This window comes from Mauremys reevesii, linkage group 1 (assembly GCF_016161935.1).
Source record: "Mauremys reevesii isolate NIE-2019 linkage group 1, ASM1616193v1, whole genome shotgun sequence".
In the NCBI taxonomy this organism is placed as follows: Eukaryota; Metazoa; Chordata; order Testudines; family Geoemydidae; genus Mauremys; species Mauremys reevesii.
Genome location: NC_052623.1, coordinates 14,257,714 through 14,270,835, shown reverse-complemented (window position 1 = coordinate 14,270,835; position 13,122 = coordinate 14,257,714). Strand labels below are relative to the sequence as shown.

Here is a 13,122-nt window from a genome sequence, read left to right as displayed (position 1 = left end):
CCCAGAACTGGACACAATACTCCAGCTGAGGCCTAATCAGTGCGGAGTAGAGCAGAAGAATTACTTCTCGTGTCTTGCTTACAACACTCCTGCTAATACAGCCCAGAAGGATGTTTGCTTTTTTTGCAACTGTGTTCCACTGTTGACTCATATTTAGCTTGTGATCCACTATGACCCCCAGATCCCTTTCCGCAGTTCTCCTTCCTAGGCAGTCATTTCCCAGTTTGTATGTCTGCAACTGATTGTTCCTTCCTAAGTGGAGCACTTTGCTTTTTTTCTTATTGAATTTCATCCTGTTTACATCAGACCATTTCTCCAGATCATTTTGAATTTTAATCCTATCCTCCAAAGCACTTGCAACCCCAGCTTGGTATCATCTGCAGACTTTCTCAGTGTACTTTCTACGCCATTATCTAAATCATTGATGAAGCTATTGCACAGAACCAGGCCCGGAACCGATCCCTGCAGGACCCCACTGATTATGCCCTTCCAGGATGACTGTGAACCACAGATAACTACTCTCTGGGAACGGTTTTCCAACCAGTTATTCACTCACCTTATAGTAGCCCCAGCTAGGTAGCATTTCCCTAGTTTGTTTAGGAGAAGGTCCTGTGAGCATGTGTGGATCTCTGTGTCCGTGCACTTGTGAGCGTGCGCAGATACGTGCGTGGATCTGTGTGTCCGTGCACCTGTGAGCGTGCGCAGATACGTGCATGGATCTGTGTGTCCGTGCACCTGTGAGCGTGCGCAGATACGTGCGTGGATCTCTGTGTCCGTGCACCTGTGAGCGTGCGCAGATACGTGCATGGATCTGTGTGTCCGTGCACCTGTGAGCGTGCGCAGATACGTGCGTGGATCTCTGTGTCCGTGTACCTGTGAGCGTGCGCGGATCTGTGTGTCCGTGTACCTGTGAGCGTGCGCAGACATGTGCGTGGATCTGTGTGTCCGTGTACTTGTGAGTGTACGTGGATCTCTGTGTCCGTGCACCTGTGAGCGTGCGTGGATCTCTGTGTCCATGCAACTGTGAGCGTGCGCGGATCTGTGTGTCTGAGCACCTGTGAGCGTGCGTGGATCTCTGTGTCCATGCAACTGTGAGCATGCGCGGATCTGTGTGTCCGTGTACCTGTGAGTGTGCGCAGACATGTGCGTGGATCTCTGTGTCCGTGCACCTGTGAGCGTGCGTGGATCTCTGTGTCCATGCACCTGTGAGCGTGCGCGGATCTGTGGTCTGAGCACCTGTGAGTGTGCACGGATCTGTGTGTCTGTGTACCTGTGAGCGTGCGCGGATCTGTGTGTCCGTGCACCTGTGAGCGTGTGCGGATCTGTGTGTCTGAGCACCTGTGAGCGTGCGTGGGCTCAGGTGGGAGCATGAGCCGGACGGGGCGGCTGTGTTTACACAGGGCCACACTCTGTTACTTCCTGGCCCTGACTCCTTTGGCCGGGGGCTACCAGTGCTTGCTAGTCTGTGGGCTGCCAGCCTCCTCCTGTCCCCCCTGCCCTGCCCCACCCCCTTCCCAGCCGAGGATCTCAAAGCACAGCACGCACACCACTCCATTAAGCCTCCCAGTGTCCCGGGGAGACAGGTCAGGATCCTTGGCCTCACTTTACAGCTGGGCAGAGTGATGTGCCAGGGCCAGGAAGAGAACCCAGGAATCCAAGCTCCCAGCTCCCGCCCCACCATTATTCGTTACCTGCACTGAGCCAGCTGCGTGCAGGTGCCTTGCTCTGCCCCACCCTGACGACCCCCCTGGTCGCCGTAACACCCTTACGCCCGCCGAGCTGGACCTGCTGGGCCGAACGCCCTGCGGCTGCACAACACGGAGTCTGCAACCCGCCGGCTCCAGCCCTTATACCTGGTACCGAAGTGCTGGGCAAGAGCGCCCCCTGCTGGCCACAACCTCTCCCCCGCGCCGAGCAGCGAGCGAGCCCACCTGGCTAGCGTCTGGCGATCCATTTTGTAGTTGTTAATGAAGTTCATGTCCTGCAGCATGCTCAGGATGGCCTGCGGAGGGAAAGGGAGCGGAGAGCTGGCTGAGCGGCTGCTCTCGGGCGCGCCTGGCAGGGGGCTGGCGCCGAGGAGGCCAGGCTGGGAATGGAGAGACCCCCCCGCACCCGTCTCGGCGTTCCCTGGGGGCAGGAGTCACATACGCACAAACTCTGCCCCAAGCTGGCGCTGACGTGGGCACGGGGGCAGCCAGTGATGCCAGGAAATTGTATCTGCGCCTCGGACCCAAAGTGGGATTGGAGCGCGGGGCACGCGTGTTAAATAAAGGCGGACAGACGCCCCAAGCCAGGGCCGGATCTTAGCCCAGGCTGCCTCCGGTACCTACTTAGAGCCCATCACCGGAGCACTGGACACCTCCTGGATTTCTCCTAGCGCCCCTCGGAGGCAGGACAGGGCTACAGACACTGGAGGCACAGAGTGATCCGCCCATGCAGGCCGTGGCAGACCCACACCTCGGGCACCCCACGCTAGCCCCTAACCCCGGCTCATCCCCCTCTCGGGGACGTGCAGGACCCTAGCCGCCGGCCCCGGGGGCACTGACCATGGGCGTGTCGTCCTCGGGCAGCGAGCGCGGCGTGTAGGTGAAATCGGCGAAGCGATAGTCGATGCTTTCCACGGGGCAGATCCCGTCGCTGAGCAGCTTTTTGTATTCCTCATCCGAGACCTGCAAGGGGAGCCCCAGGATGGGCCGTTAGCGTCGAGTGGCCAAAGCCGGGGCCTGGCGGAGGAGCTGCAGATGCAGGCCGCGTTCAGCCGGGCACGGGCGCCCGGTGCTGCCCTGACAGCCCCGTGCTGGGCTCCTCTGTCCGCCAGGTACAGCCTGGGCAGTGGCCGGGCTGGCGCCACGATCTGACCTGGAGGCAAGAGGGGTTCCCGCACCACGGCCCGTGCTGCCCCTGGCTTCTCTGTGGGGGCCAGTTAGTGCCATCGGGGTAGTCAGTGCACTGCTGACCCATCGGGGTAGTCAGAGGCTGTGACCCGGTTACACTGGGGCAAATTTAGAGTTTGCCCCTAAAATGCAGCCAGCTCTGGGGTGGAGCATGGAAGCATGGAGCGCAGACTGGCCCCTCCGGGGGGAACTAGAAGGAAGATGAGCCAGACACCCACGACGTCACCCATCCTCACCCACGGCTCAGTACGGCTCCAGGGACGCGACAACTCCCACGTCCCCACTCCCTGGGGAGCCCCCCCACCCCCTGACCTTCATGTGGTACATCATCATTTCGTTGGCCACGTGGCTTCGGTACTGGGCTTCGTGGACCTTCTTGTAGAGCAGCGACTGGAGGGGAGGGAAGGAGAGGACGGTCAGAGCCCCGGGCGGATGGGCTCCTGCTGCCCTTGGGTCACCCGGGCCTCAGCTCTGCCCCGTGCGCTCAGCACGAGACTTTCCAGGACCTCAAGCCCTTCAATCTCCTTAAGCCTAAGGTCCTCCGCTCCCCTGACCTGAACTCACGCACACATGGCCGGGCATCACCGTCCACCTCTCCTAGGGTGCCGGGAGGCGAGAAGATTCACCGATGACCCAGCGTTATTTAAGGCTCCGCTTGTCACCTGTAACTATGCTCCCCTCTCCATGTACAGCTGAAATGCAGCTGGCTCTGGGGTGGAACCCGACAGTGTGCAGCCACACAACAGCTTGGGACAGACTGGTGTCCAGTCGCAGGGAGAAGTTAGGGAGGCTGAACACAGGCTAACCCTGCTCTGTGCTGAGACAGCAGCCTGGAAAGCACCATAGAGGGCAGGCGGTCTGCAGACGTCAGGGTTCGGGGGAAGGCAGATGCTGCTGGGGGGTCGCTGGGTCCCCAGCCTTCCCCAGCCCGCTGCATCCAGCTCTCTCCAGCGAAAGACTTGGGGACCTTGGCAGCTTCAAAGGCTGGGCCCGTGCCAGAGCCACTGAGAATCTGGCAAGGGAATCCACCCCTCCTCCCCCGGGCGCTGGACCCACCCACACGGGGCAGCCCCCCTGCTTACGTGGGCGATGCTGATCCCGCAGTAGATGGAGAAAGCCGTGGCCAGGTCCTCGTCGAACTTGCTGAACCAAGGCCCGTTGATCTTGTTGACCAGCTCCGCCACCCCGATGACCTCTGGAAGAGCAGCGAGAGCCCAGTGTCCCGACGTGACAACGCACAGGGGAACCCGGCCGCCCTGGACTCCCGGCATGGGTCTGCCCGGGGGGGTGGGGCTGGGACAGGGGGAGCCCGTCCCTCCCACCTCGTGCTCCAGCGACCCACAATCCCCAGCACTGAGTGAGCAAGTTGAATTGGGAGGAAAGGTCAAAGCCCTGCGTGAAGCCAGCGGGTGTGTCTCTGGGTGGGGCATGGTGCGTTATACAGGGGTTGGTGGGGAGGCCAGCGAGGGGTTAAGCAAACCGGGTTGAGGGGGGGTGGAAATTGAGTGGCGAGCGCCACTGCCTGCCCTGAGGATTCGCTCCCCATGGCTGCTTGGGGACACTCTACGGCCGCCAGCAGGGATCGAACCGGGGACCTGCAGGGATTGAACTGGGGAGCTTCAGAACCTGCCTCTCCCACACCGCCCAGCCAGCGCCAGGCTGCCATAGGGGGCTGGCACTAGAGGGCGACATGCCCCAGGTGTGGGGATAGCGGACCCGGGTGGGGAGGCAGCAGGGACTGACCAGCTTCTGGCAGTACCGGTGGGGGGTGTTTAACGGCAGTGTCCAGGCCGCTCACACTGGGTGGTTTGACTCACCAATATCACAGAGACCCGAGGGCAGCCCGTGCTGCCCTCCGGTCCCACAGGGGAAGGGCCGAGGCCTCCTGGCCGCTCACAGGAGGGCCAGAGTGTGATCCCACTGCAGCGGGGGATGGAGGGTGTTATCGCGGGGGCTGCCACTCGCACCCCGGTGATTGTCACTGCCGGGCCGGGCCAGTGCACGGTGCCAGGCAGGAAGCCCTGTGGCCGGGAGCGCAAGGCCGAGTGGTTTCGTTCAGCGAAGGGCAGGAGTTCAGTGCATGGCGCCGGGGGTCACTTATCAACGTGACACCCCACGAAGGAGCAGCGGCTGGGCTTCTCCTGGGGACACGTGTGTCCACAAGCGTCTGAGCGGTGCCAGGGGACTCCCAAGCACCACCAAACCCACGTTCTGGGGCTCCTCCCAGCTGGGGATCTCAAAGCACTTAGGAACACTTAGTTAAGCCCAACAATTAAGTTCCCGGTAAGATGGCTCCATAGACATGGGCCAGAACCTCAGCTGGTGTGATGCGGCGTAGCTCTGCTGATGTCAATAGAGATTTGCCAGTTACCACCCACTGGAGATCAGGCCCAGAGGTTCTGGCAGGTGGGGAAACTGAGGCACCAGCTGAGTGGTTTGCCAAGGGACTTGCAGTGGGTTGGTAACAGACCCGCTTGAATCCCAGCCCTGTGCATTAGCCATGAGCTCACCCTGCTGCCCAGGTACAATGGGCTGAGCATCAGGCTCCATCCAACCTTCGGGGTGCGGGACTGTCTTCCCGGGGAAGGGCTGGGGTCTCCAATGCGCGCGGCACTCAGACAAGACTCAGAGCAATTTAACTTCACTCCTCCCTTCTCACAGCCCGCCCAGTGACAAGGGTCAATTCCATGCTCGTTATCTGAGGAGTGGGGAAACTGAGGCACGGAGCTGTCACGTGCCTTGTCCAAGATCGCAGTGCCACGAGCAGGCCATAGGGGTCCTGCTACCACCACTAGAGTGGGGGATCCCTCATCCTCAGCACGGGCAGCGAATTAATACAGAGGCTGCTTCTCGACCTTCTCTCCTTCCCTTTGTCTCCAGCTGCTCTGACCCGTCGCCAGGCTCCTCTTGGGAATGAGGAGTCAGGAGGCTGGCGGAGGCAGCTGGAGACACCGGCTGCACAGGGGCCTCCGACGGATCCCAGCTTGAGGAACGCTGCTCTAGGAGAACACACGGTCAGGAACTACGTCCCGGCGACCAAGCCGGGATCTGATGGGTCTTTGCCCTTGGGTGGCCTCTAGGGATGCGGCATCGAGGGAGCGCTTTGCCCAATGCCCGCATGCCCTGGCAGCGCCCGGGGAGCTGCATCCCAATGCCCAACGCTGCCCGGGGTCTCACCATGGCTCTCGTTCTTGATGGGGAAGCATAGGATGTTTCGGGTCCGGAAGCCGGTGCTGTCGTCCACGCCCCGGTAGAAGAGCGGGTGGGAATAGGCGTCTTTGATGTTGAGGATCTTCCCCGTCGTTGCCACGTGACCCGCGATGCCCTGATCCGCTGGGATGCGGATTTCGTAGCTCTGAGGGACGGGATTGACCGAGATGTTGGCCCCATGCTGCCCATCTCCATCCAATCCCCCGTCCTCCCGGGGAACCACCTCCCATCCCCATCTCCTGGGATTCGGTCCCATCTCCCTACCTTGCACCCTGCCCCTCGCCACCTCCATCTCCAGCCTCCACCCAGCCTCCCTGTCCCGGCTGAGTCGCTATCTCCCGGCCCTCATGCAGCAGTGCTCTCGGCCTGGCCTCCAGCCCGAGCATGGAGACCGCTCTCCTCCTCAGGACCCGCCATCCCTGGTCTGGAGCGGGTGGCTCCAACTGACCCCCTTGGCCTCACCTCATCCTTGGGCCCGCTCCGTCCTCCCAGGCCTGTCTACGCTACCGCCCGCAGCTCCCTCTGCTGGCGAGCCCCAGGCCCTCCCGGGAGGGCTTACCTCATCATCCACCACACCCCCGTCAAACACCTTGGCCACCAGCTCATGGCTGAACGTGTCCAGCAGGAAAACGGAGCATCTGCAAGAGACAACCAGCCGCTCAGCCAGATCTCCACAGCAACCGGGCAGCCTTGGCTGCACGGCACCGTCCAGTCCCGGGGCAAAGCCCATGGAGGGCAGCGGAACAGCTCCCATTGACTTCCCTCAGCTTCAGACCAGGCCCACAGCCTCTGGCTAGCACATCTCCCCTTTGGATTCATTGACCCAATGCCCCACCATGAGACTAGGGATTCCCTTGATCCCAGCCTCTGTGGTCACTAGTGATCCTGTGGCATGGGGTGTTAGCGCCGCAGTCCTGGCTACATTCCAGCTGGGTAACAACAGTCAGCTTTCCTCAGTTTCCCTTCTGCGCAAGGTGTTCTTCACCTCCTGTCCTAAACTACACAGTGCTGTTGGACACTGAGAAGCAGCTGCCACATTCCACCCCAGAGGTGGCTGCATTTCAGTGGTGCATTGAGGCCGTGTTGGATAAAATTAGCTGGTTTGCCAACAGCTGCATTGTGTAGGGTTGCCAACCCTCCTGGATTGACCGGGAGTCTCCAGGAATTAAACCTTAATCTTTAATTAAAGATTATGTCATGTGATTAAACCTCCAGGAAAACATCCAAACAAAATTGGCAACCCTATATGGGTGGCATATTCCTCTACTCTGGTCCCTTCCTGTGGCTTTTCTCATGGATAGGGGATGATCTAGCCCTCTGCACTCAAAAGGAACTGGGAAATTAATACAGTTAAACTCCACTTCCCGTTACATTTACAAATGCAGACACCTGAGAAGGAGAAAATTAAGATTGGAAGTGTGTAACCTTAACTGTGCCCCCCTGGGCCATGTAACCTTAACTCTGCCCCGCAGGCCATGAAACCTTAACTCCAGTCCCCAGGACATATACACAGAGCAGCCGCTCACTCACATTTCGGCGTTGCTGAGATTCCGGGCTTCCGTGATGATCTCCTGGAGCAGCACTGACACGTCATCTGCGGGGGAGAAGCAGATGGTTTGGCAACTCAGACCAGGCCCAGGCAGGGCGGGCAGGGGCAGGGCAGCTCTGGGGACCGGCGAGGGGACACAGAGCCCCTCACCCCTGTAGGCCGGAGCCCCCTGACGCTGAGCAAGAGGCCTCTCCAAGGGACGGCTCCGTGACCAGAGCTGGTGGCCTCAGGTTGTGGCGCATGGGTGTGACACCCCAAAGCAGGAGCTATGGGGTTAGTCCAAGGTCCTGCCCCATACCCGAGCCCATTGTGAGGATGCCAGGCTGCGGCCCTGTAGTCTGAACGTGTCATGGTTCTAATCCCAGCCCCAGTGCCAGCTCCCTCCACAGCGAGTCACTTCCCCGCCCTGTGCCTCAGTTTCCCCATTGGTACCAGGGACAGTGCCTCTTACTTACTCTGCAGGCAGGCTGGGAGGCTTGGCGAGATGCTTGGGGGATGAAGGAGGTGCCACATAAATGGTGCAAGGGCCAGAGGAGCACTAGATGCTGCCAGCCCTCCCCGGTCAAGCGCCCCGGCAGGCTTCGCCCAGGCCCGGCTGCCGGGCAGTCATTTATCACAGCCTCACACGGCTGGTGTCTCTGCCGGAGCTGGCTCGGGGGGCCAGGTATGGGAGCGTGCTCTTTGTGGGAGCATGTGTGCGTGGCAATCTGGCTCGGCCTTATCTCCACCACCTGCGTGTACAGCGCCTCGCGGGTCCCACCGGCCTCGGAGAGGAGCTGAGTGAGGATGCCTGGGAGCACACAGCCAACTGGGGGCAGCCGTGCGAGAGCTGGGGAGTGGGGGGACACGCCAGCCTGCAAAGCAGCTAACTAGCTGGATGGCCTAATGGTTAGACACTAGCCTGTGACCGGGCACTTCGGCCTTCCCCTTCCCCTTTGTTACGATGGGAATCGGGCCTGATTCGTGAAGCACAGAGGCGGTGGCCAGCGCCTCCAGCCCGTTGCAGAGCTTGGGGCTGGCCGTGCAGTCAGGAGCAGGGCAGAGCCGACCCTCGCCTCCCCGGATGTTTAATGCTGCGGGGGGGCTAGTGACACAGAGACAGGGCTGAACTCCTCCCAGGGCAGCCTACGCAGAGTCCTCCCAGCTGGACACGCTGCCCCGGTGCCAGGTGAGTGTGTGTGTACAGGGGGATCGCTGTGTGTGTGTGTGTGTGTGTGTGTGTGTGTGTGTGTGTGTGTGTGTGTGTGTGTGTGTGTGTGTGTGTGTGTGTGTGTGTGTGTGTGTGTGAACGAGAGATGCTGCCCTCTAGTGACTGCTCTGCCGAGAGGATAAGGACGGACCATTGCTACCAGCTACAGCTGCTCCGTTAGCTCATGAGCCGTATTTGGGAGCTGAGAGGACAGGGCTGGCAGCCCTCGCTGTGTGATGCATGCAGAGAGGCTGCTGTGGATTTGCCATAGGAATGCGGCTTCCCAGCGGGCCCCCAGCCTGGCCCCACCAAACCTGGGCTGGCTGAATGCACAGACCTCGAGACGAACACCCAGGCGGCCCATCAGTGAGTGGGGCGCTAGCAGTACAGTGCCTGTAGGAACAGAAAAAGCCACTTACCCAAGTGCGTAAACAGGTTCTTAGCCACTTGCAGGAGCGCCTGTGGGGGGAAGGGAAAGCTGGTTATCTGAGTTCATTACTGGAGTTAATTAGACAAGTCCGCTCCTCTCCCCCACCCCGGGCTCAAGACCAGTCACCAGCCAAAGCTCATTTCCGCCTTCCTGCCTGTGACCTCCACAGTCTGCTACAAATCCCCACGTTTCTGCCTAATTATCCCTCATTATCTCCCACAAGGGAGGGACGGATGGCGATCGGCAGCAGGAACACAGACAGGGAGAGGCCTGAGCGCTGGGTGTACTGAGAGCCCCGACGAGCAGGATCTCGCCCAGGGTGCTGCCTTCAGCTCAGCGATGTTAGGGTAGCAGTGGAGATCAGGGCCCTACCGCGCTAGGTGCTGCACGTACACAGAGCGAGAGCCAGTCCCTGCCCCGGGGAGCTTACAGTCTACACAAAGGGCAAGAGGGGAAACTGAGGCACAGAGAGGGAACAGTGGCAAAGCTACAAATGGAACCCAGGTATCCTGACCCCGCACTCCCATCCAGTGATCTAGCCACTAGGCCACACCACCTCCCCCACAGGGCATTCCAGGGAGTACAAGAGAAATGCTCCTTGGGACTAGGGGAGAGGAGGGCAGGATGACGTGGAGGTGACGGGACAGAGACCCTGTCCAAGGGGGACAAGCTTTGTGTCCTACTGGTGAGGGAAGTCACTGCTTTAACCCCAACCCTGCTCTATTGGTGGGTTGGTTCCCCCCGCAGCCCCCATTAATACCATCAAATGGTTTCTAAACATCTCTGGCCTCCCATTAATTCCCTCCTCACATACACACACACACACACACCCCGCCCCCACCCCTTGCCCTGGGAGCAGCGGCCATCCCTCAAGGCAGGAATCAATTCCTCTCTGGAGGAGACTTTGCCTCTGTCAGCCATTAGGCCCAACAGGTGAAGTTATTTCCTGGTCCCCAGTGCAATGCCGAGGCTACGCCTCATAGCGCCACCGGAGGGTGCCCCGAGCACGAGGCTGAAGGAGAGGCCCATGACCCTTCGAGTGTGAGACGGTGTGGTGGGGGGTTCGCAGCAAGCCACATCTGACACTGTCAAGGAGTCAGCATGGGTCGGCCTGGCTGAGCGTGCGAAGGAGAATGCATCAGCGTGTGCAAGCGACTGCACAGGGGCGTAACCAATACCAGCCCGTGTGACTGTGTGAGATCCCAGGTGTGTCAGTGTGCAAACACACGAGGGTATCCTCCTGTGCAAGGGCGTGTGTCACCACCGGGGTGCCAGTGTACGCCGGGGTGTGCCAGCGGATGCGCGGGCAGCCAGATGCTATTGCATGCAATAGTGTGAGGCGTGTACATGCATGTGACCCAGCGCTCACGTGTGCACGCACGAGGCTGCCTGGGTGTGTTGACTAACCCTGAGCAGCAGCATATCCAAGCCCCTGGGAAGCAGGGCGGGTGCAGAACGGGGTGGGAAACAGTTTTCCCAGCCTGGAAATATTTTCCAGAGTTTGCAAGTTTTCACTTGACTGTGGACAAAAAGTCAGATTCGAACATTTTTGCAAATCAAAACACCAAAAATGTTTCGGCTTCGGCCAATCCCGGCAGTTCCTTTCGCTCAGTTGGAAGGAACCATTGCCTTTGGATTGCAATGGTTTCCTCTTTAACCTTTTCTCAGTCGAATGAGCTCCAATGTCGAAGCAGAAAGCCGGGCAACTGGATCGTTTGGCTTTGAAAATGTGGAAACAAAACGTTTTGACAATTTCAGAATTTTTCCCCCCAAACTTGTTGCCAGCCAGGAGATTCGCCAACATGGACCCGGTTTCCTGAACGGTTTCGAGCATCGTTCAATGAAAAAAACAGTTTGGCAAAAAGTTCCTGACCAGCCACTAGGGGGCAGCGTTACACACACAGTCCGTTACCCTCCTAGAACCCCAGCTTTGGAAGTCTGTTACACATGGGGACGAGTGGCCACTCCCCAGCACCAGCCAAACTGAGACCCTAACCCAGCCCCCTCCCGTCGCATTCTGGGGCAGCGCCATCTCTCTGCCCAGGCATCACCGGGGGCCAGTGTTATTATTAAACACCTCTGAACAAAGAAGCCGCCTCTTGGGGAGGCGGAAGTAAGAGCACTAGTTAAATCCTCCCTTTAGGTGCCTGCTGAGATGGGAGAGGGCAACTGCATCCTGGCAAGCATGCCCCTGCACCAGTCGCTTTGTGTAATGGCTGGCGCCGGGCGCTCGCTGCATAATCTGCCTCCATAAGTGCCTCCTTCCCATTTAAGGCACTGGACAAGGTCTCCAAAGATCCGGGTTTAATCCCTCGCCCTGCTGCTGACCAGAGACGAGTCACTTTATTGCTGTGCCTCAGTTTCCCATCTGTAAAGCGCGGCTGACGATTGTGTCTTGTCTACACAGTCAGCTCCCGAGGGCAGGGACTGTCTCTTACAATGTGTCCAAACAGCGCCTGGCACAGTGGGGAGCCAGTTTGATCTGGGCTGGTTGGCACTGCTGTTCCTTGGATCTGCTCCAAGCAGATACCTGCTTCTCCTCACTTCACTCCCCCTAACGCCCAAAGAGGGTGGTGCCTGAAAGGACTTGGGCCTGTCTAAGCACTAGCTCCGAGCCCTTCCAATAGTCAGCGTGTGCAGCTCTGCCTCTCTGTGGAAATGGGGCGACGCTGGCAAAGCAGCTTGGCACTAATGTCACATGGCCAGATGCTTCGGGGCAACTAGGCAGCTTTAGTCTTGTGGGACGCTGATACGGAATCAGCCCCGCTGACGTGTGTATGGACGGCTGCCCCCCGCTGGGTGGTGCCGACATGCGTAGGGACCGCTGCTCCCCGCTGGATGGTGCCGATGTGCGTATGGACCGCTGCCCCCTGCTGGATGGTGCCGACGTGCATATGAACTGCTGCCCCCTGCTGGATGGTGCCGACGTGCATATGAACTGCTGCCCCCTGCTGGATGGTGCTGACGTGTGTATGGACCACGGCCCCCCTGCTGGACGGTGCCGACGTGCATATGAACTGCTGCCCCCCGCTGGATGGTGCCGACGTGCATATGAACCGCTGCCCCCTGCTGGATGGTGCCAATGTGCGTAGGGACCGCTGCTCCCCGCTGGATGGTGCCGACGTGCGTAGGGACCGCTGCCCCCTGCTGGATGGTGCCAATGGGTGTAGGGACTGCTGCTCCCCGCTGGATGGTGCTGAAGTGTGTATTCACCACTGTTGCTGTGGCTAGGACGGGTCACACTCTAATGGGTGGGGTCCTGAGCAGAGGGCTAAGCCCCCCACCCCCAGTAAGAAAAGGAGATTCTCTTCTAGCTCATGTTGTCCAAGGTCTGTGTTTTACTGCCCGCGCAGGACGCTACAGGGGATCACAGTGCCCGCATCCCCGGCACGTGGCCAGTGAGCCATTGTGAACATACCCCAGTGGTGCTGGCAGGGCATCCCCCATGTTCTCTGCATCCCTGTGGGCGGAGCGAAGCTCCTGCCGGCCGGCCTCCCCCTACCAGCTCTGGGTCACCTCCCAGGGCATTAGCGATTCAGATCCACATGTCCCGTTTCGCCAAGCATGGCAGCGTGGGCTCCTGAGCTCGCCCCTCCCGGCCTGCTTAGAGCCGTGAGAGCAGCGGCCGTGGCGGGCTTGGGGGCTGACTGACAGGCGATGTAATTAGCGGTGTGATGGGCACCATGACGAGGGAGGGGTGGGAGGGCTGCAGAGAGTGGAACTGACTCATTTCTATCTGGCACCGAGCCGGGACGGAGCTGATGAGCCTGTCTGGGGCTAGGGTTGCCAGGTGTCCAGTTTTCAACTGGAATGCCCAGTCGAATAGGGACCCTGGCAGTGCCAGTCAGCA

At 59.8% G+C, this 13,122-nt stretch overlaps 1 protein-coding gene across 2 annotated transcripts in view; it reads right to left on the bottom strand.

Annotated features, from left to right (window-relative positions):
- Nucleotides 1–13,122, bottom strand: part of PDE2A (phosphodiesterase 2A) — a 358,953-nt gene that overhangs the window by 8,557 nt on the left and 337,274 nt on the right. For both annotated transcript variants that reach the window (XM_039539536.1, XM_039539537.1), the window contains 8 exons: nucleotides 9,262–9,301; nucleotides 7,635–7,698; nucleotides 6,664–6,742; nucleotides 6,072–6,249; nucleotides 3,977–4,089; nucleotides 3,207–3,284; nucleotides 2,547–2,669; nucleotides 1,932–2,002 (listed from right to left, as the gene is read on the bottom strand). In XM_039539536.1, coding sequence (XP_039395470.1) covers nucleotides 1,932–2,002; nucleotides 2,547–2,669; nucleotides 3,207–3,284; nucleotides 3,977–4,089; nucleotides 6,072–6,249; nucleotides 6,664–6,742; nucleotides 7,635–7,698; nucleotides 9,262–9,301 — 746 coding nt within the window. The remainder of the gene's footprint in view (nucleotides 1–1,931; nucleotides 2,003–2,546; nucleotides 2,670–3,206; nucleotides 3,285–3,976; nucleotides 4,090–6,071; nucleotides 6,250–6,663; nucleotides 6,743–7,634; nucleotides 7,699–9,261; nucleotides 9,302–13,122) is intronic.